At 44.6% G+C, this 18410-nt stretch overlaps 1 protein-coding gene across 2 annotated transcripts in view; it reads right to left on the bottom strand.

The window, feature by feature from the left end:
* The window catches only part of GALNT11 (polypeptide N-acetylgalactosaminyltransferase 11), a 33400-nt gene that overhangs the window by 9241 nt on the left and 5749 nt on the right, over positions 1 to 18410 (bottom strand). For both annotated transcript variants that reach the window (XM_084787772.1, XM_084787773.1), the window contains exons 2-6: positions 7801 to 8105; positions 6745 to 6868; positions 5326 to 5492; positions 2998 to 3123; positions 499 to 748 (exon numbers count right to left, since the gene is read on the bottom strand). In XM_084787772.1, coding sequence (XP_084643898.1) covers positions 499 to 748; positions 2998 to 3123; positions 5326 to 5492; positions 6745 to 6868; positions 7801 to 8095 — 962 coding nt within the window. In that variant the 5' untranslated portion in view covers positions 8096 to 8105. The remainder of the gene's footprint in view (positions 1 to 498; positions 749 to 2997; positions 3124 to 5325; positions 5493 to 6744; positions 6869 to 7800; positions 8106 to 18410) is intronic.

Genomic DNA, 18410 nt, shown 5'->3' with positions numbered 1-18410 from the left:
ATGGGCACTGACAGTTTGTTCCTAACTCTTGGGTGGGTTTATACAAAACTAAACCACTTAAGAATCTTTACTGGGCCAGGCATGTGGTGCACCCCTTTAATTTCAATACTCTGGAGGCAGATCTCTGAGTTTGAGGCCAGTCTGGTCTACAGAGCGCGTTCTGGACAGCCAGGGCTGTTACACAGAGAAACCCTGTCTCAAAAAAACAAATAATCCAACAAAAACAAAATTCGTGGTTGTATTTTTGAGACAGGGTCTCTCTTTTTAGCCCTGACTGCCCTGGATCTCTCTGTATAAACCAGGCTGGTCTTGAACTCAGAGATCTGCCTGCCTCTGCCTCCCAAGTTCTGGGAGTAAACATGTGCACCACCATACCTGGCTTCAAAATGTCTTACTGGCTAAGTTTAGTCAAGATGTTTGTTCCTTACAAAGCAGTTTTCCTTAAACCACGCTCTTTTAAAGGAAAGGCTAGCAGGGCTGACTCTTCCAATCTCTTACCTTATTGGGGCCGTGGCTCCATCAGCTCCTCCCAGCTCAGATTCAGGAACCAGATCCCACTTGAAGTGCAACCCCCAGTTGAAACCTCCCCGAACCACTGGCGAGGAGCTGTAAGCCAGCGTGTCAGCGCTGATGATGTCAATCACGGGGCACACCACCGTGTGTGGGTCCGCAAGGATGATGGCCAGCAAGGGCTGTAACCACATCACATTCACTTCACAGTGGCTGTCCAGGAACACTAGGACTTCTCCTGGAGAGGTGAAGGAGAACACAGGGGAATGGAGCCTCATACTTGGCTAAGGCACAGCTGAGCAGCATGGACGCCACCATGACGACCCCCACCAAGAAACCACTCTCTGCTGCCAGCTGGGTTCAAGGAAGTCCTCTGGCCAAGAGTCTTCTATGAAATGTACACTTTTCACAGAGAGGATACAAACTACATGCATGAGCCCAAAAAGCTGTCAGGCAACTCAGAAGGCTCCTCTCCCACTGACAGCCAGGCCCAATGTGCTCTGGTGCAGTGACATGGCCAGCTGTGTAGAGTCCACTTATTAGTCTCTAACCTAGTACATTCCTGCTGGAGACCATCCTGCACTGCCACCCACGGTGCTGCACTATGGTAACCTTCTAGAAAGAGGAGGGGCCTGCAGGGTGGAGAGTAGGCTGCGGTGCCAACCACAGTGGGTACCATCCATACACATAATCTTTTTCCCATGGAGTCTCCACTGTGCTACCAGCTCACATCTTACCATTTCCACAGGGCTCTAAGGACTTGATTAACCCTCCAGTTAGCTGAATATAAAAAGGACTAAAATTTCATCTTGTTATCTTTGAAACCCTTTGATAAATGTGATCGAGGTTGAGGCCTGTTGTTGTTCGTGGGTCTTTTTGTTTTTGTTTTTCAAGACAGGGTGTCTCAGTGTAGCCTTGGCTGCCCTGGACTCACTCTGTAGACCAGGCTGGCCTCCAACTCCAGCTCACCACCTTCGGTGCGCCAGCACAGCCAGCTAGCTTAGTCTCTGGCTGCAGTCCTAGAGAGGCAGCTGTAGCACTCTGACCGCACGGCACCGGCTCTGACTGCCACAGACGGGCTGCTCTCCTTTCCTGTCCACTGCTTCAGGTCACGGCAGGTTTTTAAAGAAAAAGACAAAACTCCAAAAGTGAAGTTCCAATCAAGCCCACAAGGCAATGGGTCATAGCTAGAGTGGGCTGGCAGCACCCAGTGCTTATCATCACAGACCCTGGGTGTGTGTGTGTTGGGGGGGGAGGAGTGTTCTGAAGAGAACAGCTCACAGCGGGGAAGGTGACACCACAATGAGGCTGCACTCATGACTTCTCACATGCCCACGAGCTACTCTAAACAAACTCATTTGTATTTTTAAGAGAAAATATTTTAGTCATGATCAATAGAAGAAAATCAGGAATGCCAACCTTACACCTCTATCTTTCTAGGTAAGCACAGACAGAGGTGCATCCAGGTGTGGTGGGACATGTCTGTAGTCCCAGCACCTGGGAAGGAGAAGGAGGGACCCAGAGGTCAAGATCATCCTCAGCTACATAACAAGTATGAAGCCAGCCTGGGACCAAAAAAAAAAAAAACCAAAAACAAACAAACAAACAAACAAACAAAAAACAAAAAAAACCCCAACAATCAAAAGGAATGAAAGGGAGTCACGAAAGTGTATTTTCTGCAGAACTGAATCTGGTACATTTTCTGCTTTGCTGGGGAGATTAGCATCTGGTGAAGGATGGAGGCCTGAAACCCCCCCCTCCCCCGTGACAGCATAGACTTTTTCCTCCATGTACCAGGAATGCTAAACACTGTTTACAGTTATGGAAATCAGCCTGATGCTGACTCCAGAGATGAGCATGCCACATTAGCAATTATTAGCGTAATTCCAGGCAAGCAGTTTGGATTTTAAGCATTTCTGCATTACATTTTTAAAAGTACAATTATGCATTGGCCTGGACTTTTCTACTCTTGTGAAAGCAAGGTAAGAAACATGTTTGAGAGGCCAATAATTAACCAATAGGCCGCTACAGAAACAGGCCAGTGAAGGCTCTAGCAGCAAGTTCTGTGCTCTGTGCTTTAGGGCAGCAGGTCAGAATTATAAAATCTTTCCAAACATAAAAAGCTTCTTCATTCCTTCAGGCAAAGCACATGAAAGCATGGTGCCTTGGATTGAAGGAGAATGCCCCCATCGAGTGGAAGTGTTTGGGAAGGGCTAGGGGGTGTGGCCTTGTCAGAGGAAGTGTGTCACTGGAGGTGGACTCTGAGGTTTCAACAGCCCATGCCTGCCTGCCTGCTGTCATGTTCCTTGCCATAATGGCCATCGAATAACCCTCTAAAACCATAAGCCATAAATTAAATGCTTTCTTTATAAGTTGCCTTGATCATGGTGTCTCTTCACAGCAACAAAACACTAACTAAAATGCCTGGCTTCTTGTGGGTCCCTGGAGGTTTCCAACAGCACAGAGCCACAGGGTGGATGGATATACCTGTAGCATGCGCTGCTCCAATCATTCTTCCTCGGATCAACCCCTCACGGTTCATATTTCTTATGACCTTGACTTTCGCAGGCAGGTATCTTTGGATATACTCATCTAATTCTCCTTTTAAATCATCTACAAAGAACAGTTCCACAATTACTCATACTATATGAGACATCTACCAAGGCAGCTATTTCTAAAGCTGTATCTGCCACGTGTGCCAAAATCTACCAGTGATCAATGTGTTGGGTTTTCCCTCACTGTAAAGCATCCCAGTGCCCTCTGTAGGAGGGAAATGACCCAGTGAAAGCTGGAGCCCAGCCAAGGGGAACTGCTGCCTTAGATGTGTATTTCCATTGACTGTCTGAAATGAAGCCAAATGTGAAGGCTCTTGCCTGCGATCCCAGCACTCACGGCTGAGGCAGGAGGACTGTTGTAAGTTCAATGCCCACTTTGGTTTGACAGTCACTTGAGGCCAGCCTAGACTACAAAGAGACTCTTGTCTTTAAAAAAGAAGTCCAAGCCAGGGGAGGTTTTGCACACCTTTAACTCCAGCACTTGGGAGGTGAAGACCGGCAGATCTCGGAGTTCGAGGCCAGCCTGGTCTACATAGCAACTTCTAGGACAACCACAACTACAAAGAGAGACCCTGTCTCAAAAAACAAAACAAATCAAACAAACCAAAAAAAAGGTGAATTTTGGTGTCTATGAACTTTTCTAAAATTTCTCCCATAAAGCATCTATATTTACACAGGTGTAAGTATTATGGTCTCATGGGTGTTGTGTTCATTTGTCAGTCCATAAGTGTATACAGCTCTACTGGAGCTACAGAGGGTCTAAAGAGATGCTGAGTGTGTGGAAAATGTCTCCAGGCCACTCCATCACTGGTCTGCAATGCTGTGCTAATGGAGAAGGCTGGAAGCTGGCAGCTAGGCGTATCCTCAACTCTACTACTCAAACAAGGTCCTAAGCAAAAGCCACTTTGTTTGTTTGTCTGTTTAGTTGGTTTTTGAGACAGGGTTTCTCTGTGTAGCCATGGCTGTCCTGGAACTCACTTTGTATGCCAGACTGGCCTCGAACTCACAGATCCCCCTGCCTCCGCCTCTGGAGTGTTAGGACTAAAGGTGTGTGCCACTGTTACAGGATTCCATTGTGATTCCTGAGATAACCTGTCTTTTGTTTATCTGGTTGAGCCCTAGCACACATCCTTAATCCGAGAGCTTTCTATACACAGTATTTAATAAAGTTAACCCTAGGTCAAGAGGTAGAGCAAGAAACCAGCTGACGGGACCGTTGAGTTGAACAGTACTTAAGGCAGCGTGTAGGGGTGCTCTTGAGCTCTCTAGCACTTGAGCTCCTCAGCTCCTTGGCCTTTGGCTTTTTGGGCTTTGAGCTAGCAAGCCTTTGGCCTTGGGTGCTTTGGCCTTTTCTTCCTGGGCTGTCAGCTGAGTTAGTGAGCCTTTTGGGCCCTTTCCATTGTGAGTTGAGTAAGAAGGTCAGCTGCGTCCTTTCTCTGCCTTTCTGAGCTAGCAGGTTTTCACCCCAGCATCTGGCTCCTGGGTCTTTATTGGTAAAATAGAATGTTTGGGATTTTCACTTAAAACAACATACTACCATGCCTGGCTACATCATTTATTCTTGTATTGCCACCTCAGTAAAATGGATCTCACTCACCTTGAAGAGGGCTAAGAGCTGAGCAGTAGAAAACCTTTCTTTGTAAAAATCTACAGCTAAAGAAAGGTGTATAGTGTGATTCTCAGAACACTGCATTCAGATAACATCTAAAAGCTTTCTGAATGCAGTCCACTCTATTCTGGAAATAACTGGTGTAGCAGACCTACTCTAGAAGCACGGTCCAGAGCACTGTGCCAAGTAAAAGGTGCCAATCTCAGAAGGGCACATACTACATATCCATTTACATCATACGTTTGAATTGACAAAATCAGAGGCTACCAGATACCAGAGAAGAGTTACAGAGGCACAAAGACAAAGTATAGCTCTAAAGGGAGCACAGGGTTTCTCTGTGTGGTCCTGGCTGTCCTGGAACTCTCTTTGTAGACCAGGCTGCCCTTTTAGTGCCTCCTGCCTCTGCCTCCAGAGTGCTGGGATTAAATGTGTATGCCACCACGCCTGGCTCATAATGGACATTTTTTAAAGCAAGCCAAGGGGAAATTCCCAGGGGCATATTTGGATAACACTGTAAACAGATGACAAAGATAAAGAACTTCCAAACCATCCTATAACCAATGGGCAGGCTGTAAAGTAGGCTCAGCTGTGGCTACACCACACAGTGAACAAGAACCTCGAGGAACTGTGGCCACTCAGAGCATCACTTACCAAAGTCACTGTTGTCGTCCACAAGGATGACCTCATGGAGAAGATGAGCTGGCGTGCGGTCAACAACACTGTGCACAGTGCGCAGCAAGGCAGAGAAGGCTTCATTGTAGAAACAGATCACAACACTAGCAGCTGGCAGGTCAGTCGGGTAGGACTTCCCCCTACACCTTTAACAATCAAAACAAGAAAATCTAGTCTTGGGTTATTTCCTGCCACCTTGTTCCGTTTCTTTCTTGCAGTGTAGTGATTTTAAGCATTTATGAAAACACTGTGGTTTACTCTTTGCTTTGCGCCATGTCAATAATATTACTTTTAACACTTGGTTTCTTCCTTGGGATAGAGAAGTCACATAATGAGCTGTTGTTCATGAAGTTACTGCATGTGCAGCACTGGAGTTAAACACAGTAGTACAACTTTGTCTTTGAAATTTCTAGTTTTTACCTAATAATGTTAAAAGGATTTGAGTAAATTGTGGTATTCTTAGATGACAGAAGAGCCTTCATGGACACAATAATTACGTGATAGGTGGCTTTGAGCAACAGGAGAGCTAGTCAACAGCAGCCTAAAGGTGCCGCACACCTTTAATCCCAGCACTCGGGAGGCGGAGGCAGGCAGATCTTTGTGAGTTCAAGGCCAGTCTGGTCTACAAATAGAGTCCAGGACCGCAGGTCTAGAAAAACCCTATCTCAAAAAACAAACAAAACAAAAACAAAGGGGGTGGGGGATAAATTCCATGGCCCTGACTTCTTCCCTTCAGCCTCGCAGCCCTCCAGTCTGTCTCACCTAGTTCCAGCCTCCTATGAGTCTCCATCCATCAACCAAAGTTGATGAGGGTCAGCCCCTTCAACACACCGAACTCCTTCTCTGCGGTCTCTACATGTGGGAAGGCCTCCCTCCTACAGTGAGAGCACTCCAGCCTGTTCCACCAGCCTCTATCGAAGCATGCCTCATGGTCCTGCAAGAACTTGTTTCCTCACCTGCCTTAACTAGACTCAGCCCTGTGAACCCAAGAGCTACATCCTATTCTGTCCAGGCCTATGTACTGATGGCAAACTGGAGGCTCAGCAAACATCTGTCTGTGGTATGACAGACTACATGAACAAAAAGCCTTTGAAAGAAAGAAATTAATAAAGTACAACATTTTATGAAAAAGATAGTCATTCACTAGCTTTAATTCCTTGTTGCCATTAATTAAATAACTATTTTAGGTTCAGGTTATTAACTTGGAATGTACAAGGACGGACAGCAAACTGCATCACAATACTCTCAGACCAGCTGCTTCAAGGGTAGCAGGTGTGGGATGCAGCTCACTGTTCTGATGTGAGAAACACTAAGTGAGAAACTGAACACTGCCCTTCAGCACTCACACAGGCATTAACACAGTCCCTAGAACTCATCAGAAACTAACAAGGAACATACTCTGCATTCCTGGTGTCTGGCACTTCTCGGTGGTACCCCAAGCGGTTACTAATAAGCATATTAAAGGCATGTTTCTGGTAGCCCAGGTCTCTCAATTCTTGATCGCGTTCATTGAAAATCATACCTGAAAGAGAGTGAAATTAGTCAGTGCCTGACACCTGAAAGAGACGATCACAAGAGAGACATTATGACATGACGGTCCCCCAGAAGCCTTGCCTTCACCGCGACAGTCAGAGTATACAACCATATTTTTCAAACGGACTGTCCGCAGTTTCAGGGTTCAAATGAAGAAACTCAAGCTAACATCAGGTTCTTATCAACTAAATGCAAACCCAGTGTGTCTTCACTATGAACACCTGCTCAAAACCATTATCCTAAGAACATTTTATTATGTATTGGCACACATACCTTTAATCCCAGAAGGAAATAGAGGCAGGCAGATTTCTGTCCTGGACTACATAGTGAGTTCCAGGCCAGCTAGGGATACATAGTGAGACCCTGTCTCAAAAACAAAAAACCCCAAATAAACAAACTTACAAAAAAACATTTTATTACAACCACAAGACAAATTTATCTGTGGCCAGAGGAAAAAAATACAGATAATGTTCCATAAAAGCAACAGATTATTAGATCCCAATGGACCCCAGCAGGTCCCAATCTCATCCAGTTTTTTTAATATATCCATGCCCCACAAAAATTTACACACACGTTTTTGTATTAAAAAGGGGTCTTGCCAGGCTTGATGATGCACGCCTTTAGTCCTAGCACTTGGGGAGGCAGAGGCAGGCAGGTGGACCACTGTGAGTTCGAGGCCAGCCTGGTCCACAAAGTGAGCACAGGACAACCAAGGCTACACAGAGAAACCCTGTCTCTCTCTAAAACCTAAAATTAAAAAATAGAAAAGGCTCTTGTGATCTTTGGGTTCAGCGCTTAAACAGCTTCCCCGTGAGCAGCTCCTGTACAGATTTAATTAAAACCATGTAACATATGGGAACAACAGGACATGCCTAGTCTTGAGCATCACATGACCTAAAGAGTACAGACCAGACCACTTACCCAGCTCAGAGGAGGATTTTGAGAGGCCTTTATCTGGATCGTCCATGTGATTATTCATCAAATCGTCGATTCTGTTCGCTTTGAACTGTGGATCTAATACTCGACCTGGACCTCGAGTAAAACGTGGGTAGAATTTTTTGGGAAATGGTCCGTGGGGCCCAGACCCCTTGATGGGCACATTCTTAAGGGGCTGAGTCACTTCACTGAAATTGAAATAAATGAAAAGCAGAACTGTCCAGGTAGCAGATGTAAAAAGACACCCATAGCAGAAATACCGAACTGTGAGACTTCCCATTATCAGTTTCCTAAAAAAGAAAGATACCCATGTCAGACCCCCTGAACACTCCCCAGGGAGCACTCCCCAAAGCACTCTACCCTCCCATTGTTAAAAGAGGTACAAAATACATAATGTGTTAACATTTAGAAAAGCAAAGCAACAAAATAGCTGACTTATTTACCTGCCCTGTAAATGAACACTTCTTCACCTTTGCTCTCTCTGGATTGCTTTCAGTGTGGTCACTGCTTTCAAGTTCTGACTTTCCATGAACAAGCACTGCATGTACCATCACAGAACATGGCAAGTCTTTTGCCGTAGCCAGACATGGTGCCTCATAACCATAATCTCAGCACTTGGGAGGCTAAGGCATGACCTTCTGAATTCGGGGCCAACCTAGTGAATTCCAAGACTAGCCTATAAAGTGATACCTTAGCTCAAAAATAAAAACACCCCCCCAAAACCCAAAACAACACTCAAAAAAGCCCTCAAACACAAGCCAACAAAACCCCCATAGGCAACTTGAAAAAGGCAGTCCTATTTCCTAATCAAAGGCTTCACCTATCCCAGAGCCTATTCTAGTTCTAATAGTTACTGTCGAACAGAGTTTTAGTAATTCTATTTTTTCCTCTCCTTAGGATGTCATGTAAAACAAAGTCAGAACAGCTGGGCATGGTGGTGCACACCTTTAATCCCAGCACTCGGGAGGCAGAGGCAGGTGGATTGCTGTAATCTGAGACCAGTCTGGTCTACAAAATGAGTCTAAGACAGCCAAGGCTACACAGGGAAACCCTGTCTTGAAACCCCCCACCCTAAATAAAGTCAGAACAAAATATTGTATCAAACAGAAACACAATACAATAGTCCAAGTGTGCTATGGACAAGGAGATGCTACCTAAGAAATCCATACATATAGGGAGGCAGGATATGACTTACAAATTACTTATTCTACAGCCAATTAAAATCACCCCCCCTAAAAGACAAAGCAAATTAATCAGTAAACCTCACTTTAAACAGTAAGCTTCTTGAACAAGGTTATGCCCTCAGCCTAGATGGTGTAAACAGCTCTGTTTTTAAATTATTTTCCAACCAAGAACTACTAGACATTTCACAAATCAACCTAAAAAACAAAAGTAATTCAAAGCAAAACTAAAATGAGAGGGTAGCAGAAAATGACCACAACATAAAGAGCTTAAGGCACCAATGAACTTCCCTGGCAGCTGGTAGTACCTTTTAAACTAAATACAGAGATGAAAATTTTAAGTGCAAGAAAATGTGCTGGAAGAAAGGTTTGAGAAGCCTTTACCAGGAAAGACAAAAGTAACAATTTGCAACAACATGGGAGGGCAGAGTAGTGGCCTTTAAGACAAACACTGAGTTTCAACTAAGGAAGCTATTTTAACTGCCTAATGTCTTGGCTTAGGAGCAGGAAACCAACAAGCAGCAATAAAAACAAAGTACAATGTGTTCAGGAGGGATGGGATGCTGCAGTCAGGCCATAGGCAGGTTGCTTTCACCCACACCAACTATGTAGCAGAACTGACATTTAAAGATAGTTCTCCCCAAGCCACCACCGGGCCCTTCTACTTCTATAGTGGACTCCTGCATCTTAACACAGAACGCAGCCATCCAAAGTTGACATGAGACAGCCAGCCAAGCCCTTCACTCCAAGGATACAGCAGCTGTTCCAGCCAGCAACTCTGTATCACAGGTGGGCACTGACATTTACTTCTTTTCAGCCTGATTTTTACCATCTTGGCCAAGTCTAGAGCCCTTCAAAACCAAGATTCAGGGGTGGGGTGGGGGGGCAGAGAGCTCAGTTGTAAAGATCTCGGTTTACTCCCTAAAATCTATGTAAAAAGCCAGGTATGGCAGCACACTTTCAGTCTCAGCCCTAGAAAGGACAGACACGTGGATCAGTGTGCCGTGCTGGCTAGTCAGCCTTGCACAGCTGGCAAATTCCAGGCCAATGACACACCTGAAAAACCACCTCAAGTATTTGTGCAACAGCTTCACATTGAGAGCAGCATAGGCAATGCCGCTCTCCCAGCCTTCCAGAGCTGCGCTGTGCATGTCTACTTCCTGGGCAGCACTGTTCACACTGACATGACTATCCTGTCAGGCATGGCTGCACAAAGAATTCAGTCAGCAAAGGGCTTGCTGTGCAAGTGTAAGGGAGTTTGAGCTATAGCACTTATGGAACAGGCCGGAAAGTGGGCAGGTTCTAAATTTATTTATCTATTTATTTTAGATTGATTGATTGTAGTTTATGAGTATTTTGCCTCCATGTATCTTTGTCACCACATGAGTGTTTGGGGTCCATACATTAGGGAATAGTTGTGAACAGCATGTGGCTGTAGCTCCTCTGCAACAGCAACAAGAGCTCTTAACCCGGGTGTGGTGTGCGTTGTAATCCCAGGGCTGAGGAGGTGAAGGCAGGTCAATCCCTGGGACTCGCTTGCCCAGCTTAACTGTTCAAGCCCAGGCCTCAGCAAGAACCTCTCTTAAAAAAACAAAGCTGATGCCTGCGTGGTGACACACGCCTTTAATCCCAGCTCTCGGGAGGCAGAGGCAGGTGGATAGCTGTGAGTTCGAGGCCAGCCTGGTCTACAAAGTGAGTCTAGGACAGCCAGGGCTATACAGAGAAACCCAGTTTCGAAAAACCAAAACCAAAACCAAAACCAAAATCAAAACAAAAGCAAAGTTGCCCCCACCCCACCACCTGTCAATGTTCTTGGGTGTGTGGCCTTCCACTAGAGCACAACAGACTTGCAGGGGCTTTACTCTTAGAGAAAACTGACCCTTTCTTGCCCAGCAGCTAACTGTTGGCAATAGCACCTCTGCTAGGGCAGAACCTCATGCTCACTTCCTCTTCTGGCTCGGACTGAAGGTCTTGTGCATGCTGTCATAACCACTGCAAGTTCACAGGAGCAGCTGCCCTCCTGCGTCAGAAGACACTGGCTCCTTGTCTGTTTCTGTCTCTTCTCCCCCCCCTTGGTGCTCCCCCCCCCCTCCCACTCACCTCTTTCCACACCGGTCCCTGAGATGTAGGGGTGGGGATAACTGAAAGGCATTAGGAGTCAGTTAGTAATAGTAGTAGCATCTCTCAGGGCCTCCATCCTGTCCTCTACAGGTTCTCAGTCCAACAGTGGTGCAGGGATGGGCCATAAACCAGAGCACAAAGTGGTTGGGGACCCATGGCTTGTGCTCCACTACTGCACCAGTAGGCACTTACGCCAGGCCTATCATGGTTGTAACTGGAAGAGTTCACAGCCAGGTGTGACCAGTGCTTACTTTTCTTTTCTAGTAGCACCTAAAGCAGTTTACACACTTTCATGAAAACTTCCCAGTAGAGATAAAGTTTCCAGGTCAGTACCAGCTGGCTTCTCCATGGTCTGTGACTCAAACCTAAAGTGTCTTGACACCGGGCATCACTCAAGCATGAGAAGGCAACGAGGAGTAATGACAACAGCCGTAGTGTCTAGGGGGTCTTCGGAATATTTCTGGCACTGGGGCTCCTATTTGTTGGCCTCTAGCAGGTGTCTAATAGGGGTATTAGGGGTATTTTTATGTTGCTGTATAGATGTGGTTTTTGTTCATTGGTTTGTCTTGGAACTCACTACACCGACCAGGTGACCTTGAACTCACAGAGATCTGCCTGCCTCTGCCTCTGGAGTGCTGACTGAAAGAAAGTGTGCATCACTACACGTGGATACAAATGAAATTTTCAAAACTTCTACAGTTGTGGGTTTCCATATGGTTTTTTTTTTTTTGGTTGGTTGGTTTTGGGTTTTTTGTTTGTTTGTTTGTTTGTTAACAAGAAAGGGAGAGGGAAGGGGAAAGAGAGAGACGGAAGGAGGGAGAGAGAACTGTCTGTGAATTCATATCCAATAGGTCAGTTCTTAGAAGAGCACTGGCTGTGGAAAATCAGCCAGCCTTCATAAAAAACAAACAAACAAACACCATTTGTAGGTGGATTTGCACTTGTAAAAACCTAAGCTGCCATACCTTTGAAGTGGCCTTAGTGTAATGTAGCTGCTGTCAGAGAAAAGGAAACGAGGGACATTCTCCACTTCACTTTCAGAGGCTTTTAATATCCTGATAGCAAAATCAGGACAGTTGGTATTTGTTTTGGCCTAGATACAGATTTCTATATGGGTAAGAACATCAATCAAACTCTACGGACTGTGCACTGGCTCTTCCCTCTGCCTAGAATATGTTTCCATGGGTGATTTCATAGCTGCCTCCTTCACCTGTTTACTCCAAGTGCAACTCAGATACTAGGGAGCAAACCTGGCCTTCCTTCATACATACGCATGGCTTCTTCACCGAGCTTACCACCTTTAGCTCCTCTATACTGAAGATGAGAAACTCTGGAGCAAGAGCCGTTTGGTCTGCTTGACTCCTGGCAGTATGTCCTGAGCAGCAGACACCAAATAATGACTATTTGTTGAAATGAATGAAAGACTGGGTAAGACAGCTACGCTTGGCAAAATGTTAGGAATTTCTAAACATATCACTACTAATTTGTTTGGGTCAAGCAATACCTTAATGCTCTGCATGAAGTCATGACCATCTTATTCAACAATAGTAAGAAAATGATGCTGGAACAACAGTCATATTTATTACTGTCAAAGAAAAGAGACAACTCAAAAAACCTGCCAAAATTTTAATATTAAATAACAGTCTCTGTGGTGAAAACAGGAAAGTCCTTTCCAGTATGTTCACAATCTCATTTTGTTTCCCCCTGCCTTGGTTGCCTGCAAACACTGAAGTACAAAATGAAAAGGTCTCCTATGTAAAGAGCCCACACACAGGGCTTCTCAGACTTCCAAGTCCTCACAGAACACACCTCCCATCATCAGAGCCAATCAGCCCAAATCAAGGACAGTGAGATAGACTCATTCCTAACGCCCTGTTACGTTGCTACTATTTGCCTTAGCCATGTTATTACTGAGAATCACTGGACACAGGAGACATTTATAAAAACCAACCATTTCTCTTTTAGCCACAACAGTTCCTGGAAGTAATAGAGACACCAGTTTTAGACACATCAGCAACTCGGTATAGAAAGATTCATAGCAAACACATGACTGCTCTTAGAAATTAAAGCAACCAAACAAACAGAAATCAAAACCTGGAATTCTAATCTAATCTGACAAATGACAAGTCCAGCCTGCACACAGCTGTCTTTGCTTTGTATCTTTGTTGTTTTTTCTACTGGCAGTTACTCCTGGCTTCAATGTCCAAGGCTGAATATATTTAAAAAGAAGGTCAAATCAAATATGTAAGGTCAACTAACGCCAAGCCGAACAACCAGTGAAGAACTTTTCAGTGAAAGACCTAAGTGGTTAATAAAGCCACCACTGTCACAATTAGGTGTCGGTGTTGAATGACTGACAGGCACAGCAGTGAGGAAGTCAGTTGACTTCATGGTTTCTTTCACTGGTTTGGTAGTTGCCTTCAGACAGAAGAGGAGGAAGCAGGCAAAGTACACACAATATGATGACTGTAGTGGAAAGACCACAAGTTGAAACCAGGCAGAAAGGTGTGAGGTAATGAAGATACTGGATAAAAAAATGTGAAGAGACTGGTGGGTTCAAGGTTCCTGAGTGGCTTGACAGAGTGCACGGAATAAAGTGGTTGGAAAATGAGGAGCCAAACACCTGTCAACAGAAGGGTGGTTTCAGATCTGTGAAATGAAGGCCTCTCGATGAACAAAATATCCATCCATGATAAAAGCAAGGTAGTTATAAAGACCTCACACAAAGACCTTCACCCACAGAGCCATAAGCAAGACCTCAGAACCAGTGATCCTTCCATCTTCTCGAACCAAAATATTGATCAGTGCCGAGTGTTAATAATTAGTAACTACTTGGTTGGATACTTTTAAAAGTCTTTATCTGCTCAAAAAGTTATGGGACATGAAGATTCTGAGCAACATGAAACCTTAGACACCAGCAGAGAATGAGTAGAGTGCATGCCAGGTAATAAAAATAACCCTTCACCAAGAGGGCATGCGGACCTCAGCCTGGGCACTGTGCAGGGTGCGCTCCTCCACAGCTATAAGCTCAGTGCTCGGTAAAGCAGAGGAAGGCAGACCCACCCTAGAACTCGCTGGCTGCCTCAGTGAGGACCATGCCTCCAAAATAAGAAAGAGAACAATTAAAGGGGACACCAAATGGCCTCCCATACCCAGCACAGTACTTATACATGTCTTCTTATACCAAACTGCTTTTAAAAGTTTTATTTATTGTTATGTATACAGTGCTCTAACTGCATGTACACCTGCATGCCAGAAGGCGGCTGTGAGCCACCATGTCGTTGCTTGGACTTGAACTCAGGACCTCTGGAAGAGCAGTCAGTGCTCTTCACCTCTGAGCTATCTCTCCAACCTCTATGTCACAGTGCTTTAAAGGGTAGGTTTTCTCCATAATTTTTTAGGGTGAAAGTGTAGAGATATCCTTAGTTCAGTTTTCTTTCCTTTTAGCAAAAGTAAATGAATCCTATAAATGTTATGTGTATTTGAACTCTCACACATGACATGCCACACATACGGAGAACAGGATAATTTGCAGGAATTTGTTTTCTCTTTCTATGTGAATGAAAATACAATGTACTGTAACTGACCCAAGTTCTAAAAAAAAATTCAAACATGAAACTGGGCGGTGATGGCACACACCTTTAATCCCAGCACTTGGGAGGCAGAGGCAGGCAAATCTCTGAGTTCGAGGCCAGCCTGGTCTAAAGAATGAGTTCCAGGACAGCCATGATTACACAGAGAAACTCAGTGTTGAAAAACAAAAACATTCAAGTATGTAAATTATTGTCAAATAAAATGAGGTCATTATGGAACAAGCTCCTCAGGAAAAAGCAAGACCATAGAAAGAAAATGAAAAGCAACACCAGTGAAAAGCCAAAGAAGAACAGGTCACACATAGAACAGCTGAGCTGGTTCCCAGCCTTCCTCATAAGCCATGGGGAAGAAGGGTAACTTCCTATAGCAGGAGGACGAAAGGCTGGGGGCCGCGGGGCTGAGAAGCCAGACGCCATCTTCCCGGCCTTGGCATACTGTGGAATCCCAGGAACGAGAAGAATGTATCTCGATAAAACTCGGCCAGCGCTGCTTTATGACATACACCCTGCTTCCTACTTAGTCTCCACACTGCTGTTGCCACTTGCTGCTGGCAGTCATCTGGAAATAATAGGCTTTGGTTAGCAGCATTTTGGCTAAATCTATTTGGTGTTCATTTGTTTATTTTTCAAGACAGGGTTTCTCGGTGTAGACTTGATTGTTCTGGGCTCATTTTGTACACCAGGCTGGCCTCGAACTCACAGAGATCCACCTGCCTCTGCCTCCCGAGTGCTGGGATCAAAGGTGTGCTCTACTGTGCCCAGCTGATAATTTTATTTTAAAAAGTCTTAAAATGAGAAGGGATCATGTTACAATGAAAACATGTATGACCGTTGGAGCCAAACTTTCTGCCTCATCTCTAAAGCTGTAATTTTCTGGGATTCTCATAACCACGGTCACAAACTCTAACTCTATTTGTACTTGTCTTTATTTCAAACACATTCTATAAAGTATATGCAATCATTTCCAAGTAAAGCTAAAAAATAACTTTTCTAGGAAAACTCTCCATAAATGAAAGAAAACCCTTGAAAAAAGTAAGTAGCCTAAGGCTTTCAATGAAATATAATGGCCTTTCCCCCACTCAGATGCAAAGGGGGTTGCCATCCCAAAATGCACAAAGAAAACAATGTGTCATGAGTACTCTGTAAAGAAAGGTGGATAGTTTAACCTCGTTAATTTGTAAAGTTTGAGAAAATGCAAACACTGAGCAAATACTCTCTAAACAGAGGATCAAAGGGCACTTCTTTCTTCTCTGAGTCCTTGGCAGGCTGAGCCCATGGGCTCTGTACAGTCTGTATCTTGTAGCATATGGCTAATGAGACGAACCTGTCTAACAGAAGGCCTTCATTTTCCTTAGTACAAACAACTCCCATGCTGCTTAATGAAGTTTAAAATGTCTCTTTAAATGTTAAGAACTTACCTTTCAGCAGTTCTCACCTGTTTTCTGTGTAACTATATGCTGTATACAAACTGTCAAAGAGCATGTATTTGTCAGCCTTTTCCATAAAAGAGACATGCCACATCTGAACTCAGCTACTCATGTGAATACAATTACTGGCTTACAGCTGTGCTGTGCCTCAGAACCTGTGAAACTGCCAGGTGATGACAACTGGAAAATACACAGTATTCCCTTCACCCCTTACCAAAGCTGGAAAACTAAAACAACGCACGGAGCACCAGCAACATTTATACTGCAGTACGGAGAGTACTAAATGGGAAAGGTGCAGAGCAAATTAAATCTCAGACACCAAATGCTTCCTAGGAAAGATCTTCTGACAGCCCACTAGTATTTATCTCTTCTCGACAGAAAACAAGCAGGGCATGATGGCAAGGCTCGTGATCCTGAGGCAAGACAAAGATGGAGGCAATTAGAGAGACGCAGCAGGGAAGGGGCCCCTCACTGCCCATCTAGTTGAAGTCTTTCATCTACTGATAGTCAAAACATTTTGGCAAACTGTGAAGACTACATATATTGAGACAATAATCCTTTCTAATAGAGACTTGTGGTGGTGCTGTGGAGTTTTGAGACAGGGTGTCCTGGAATTGTAGAGCAGTGTGCCACCACTGCCCAGCTAATGTAGACACTCCAAATAAAAATGTTAAAATAGGGGCTAGAGAACGGAGCAGCAGTCAAAAGCAACTTGCTGCTCCTGCAGAGAAACTGGGTTCCAGCACCCACATAGTGGCTAACCACCATTTATAATTCAGTTCCAGGGAATTCCACCCCTTTTGGATCTTTGTGGGCATTACACACACGTGGTGCACCAACATACATGCAGGCAAAATACTCATATACAAAATAAAAAGAAATCTTAAAGAAAAAAGGGAGTAACGTTAAAGGCTGAAGCTAAAGCTCAGCAGTTGCCAAGAGCACTTTCTGCTCTTCCAGGGGAACCAAGTTTGATTCCCAGGGCCCATGTCAGATGGCTCTCTCTCTTTTTGTCTTTCCCCACTCAGGCAGGGTCTCTCTGTGTAACAGCTCTAGCTGTCCTGGAACTCTCTCTGTAGACGAGGCTGGCCTCGAACTCACAGAGATCCTCCTGCCTCTGCCTCCCAAGTGCTGGGATTAAAGGCGTGCGCCACCCACCACCTGGCTTGTCAGACAGTTCCTAGAGATCCAACATCTCTAATCTCCTTGGCACCTGCACTCACACACTTACATACAGATACACATAATTAAAAATAGTAATTCTTTTTTTTTTAAAAAAAAGAAGTAAAAATTCAACTAATTTTACCAAAAAATGGTAATTTTATTTTATCTTTTTGTTGTTGTTGTTTGTTTGGTTTTGTTTTGTTTTTGAGACAGGGTTTCTCCGTATAGCCCTGGCTGTCCTGGACTCGCTTTGTAGACCAGGCTGGCTTTGAACTCACAGAGACCCGCCTGCCTCTGCCTCCCCAAGTGCTAGGATTACAGGCGTGCTCATGCCCAGCTGATAATTCTATTTTATTTTATTTTTTAATATTTTATTTAATTTTAATTTATGTGCATGTGCTCGTGTAGGGGTGTCAGATCTTGGAGTCAGAGATAGCCATGAGCTGCCATTGTGGGTGCTGGTAATTGAACCAGGGTCCTTTAGAAGAGCAGGCAGTGCTCTTAACCACTGAGCCATCTCTCCGGCCCCGATAATTCTATTTTAAAAAGTGTTAAAATGACAAGGGATCATGTTACAATGAAAACATGTATGACTGTTGAGCCTAACTTTCTTTCTACCTCATCTCTAAAGCTGTAACTTTCTGGGATTCTCACAAACAGGGTCACAAACCGTGTTTACAGTCAGGTCTAAATTGTGTGACCTACACTCCTCTGACCTGTTTTTAATCTTATCACCCTGACATACTGTCAATAACAGCTCAGAAATTGTTGTATTACTCAATGATCTCATCTACTTGAAAATAAAAAATAGGAAAGGAATGGTGGGCCATCAGGAGGGAAGATGGAGGTGGTGTGGGTTTCAGGCTAGCCTGAGCTACACAGTGAAACCCTGAGAATGCAAACTTCAGAAGGCACCAGTTCATTCAAATGCGACTCTCCCATGTAAGCCCACACCCACGTATGGGTGCTGTCCTTCTGAAGCACCCTTGTTTCACTTAAGACCCATGCTTCTATATTAAAATCTCTCTTGTCAGAGGGAGAAGTGCAGGCCTATCACTCAATCACTTGAGAGGTGGAGACAAGAGAGTCAAAGGTTCGAGATCATCCTT

This window comes from Acomys minous (genome assembly GCF_964271855.1).
Source record: "Acomys minous genome assembly, chromosome: 6".
Lineage (NCBI taxonomy): Eukaryota > Metazoa > Chordata > Mammalia > Rodentia > Muridae > Acomys > Acomys minous.
This window is presented reverse-complemented; position numbering and strand designations above follow the sequence as displayed.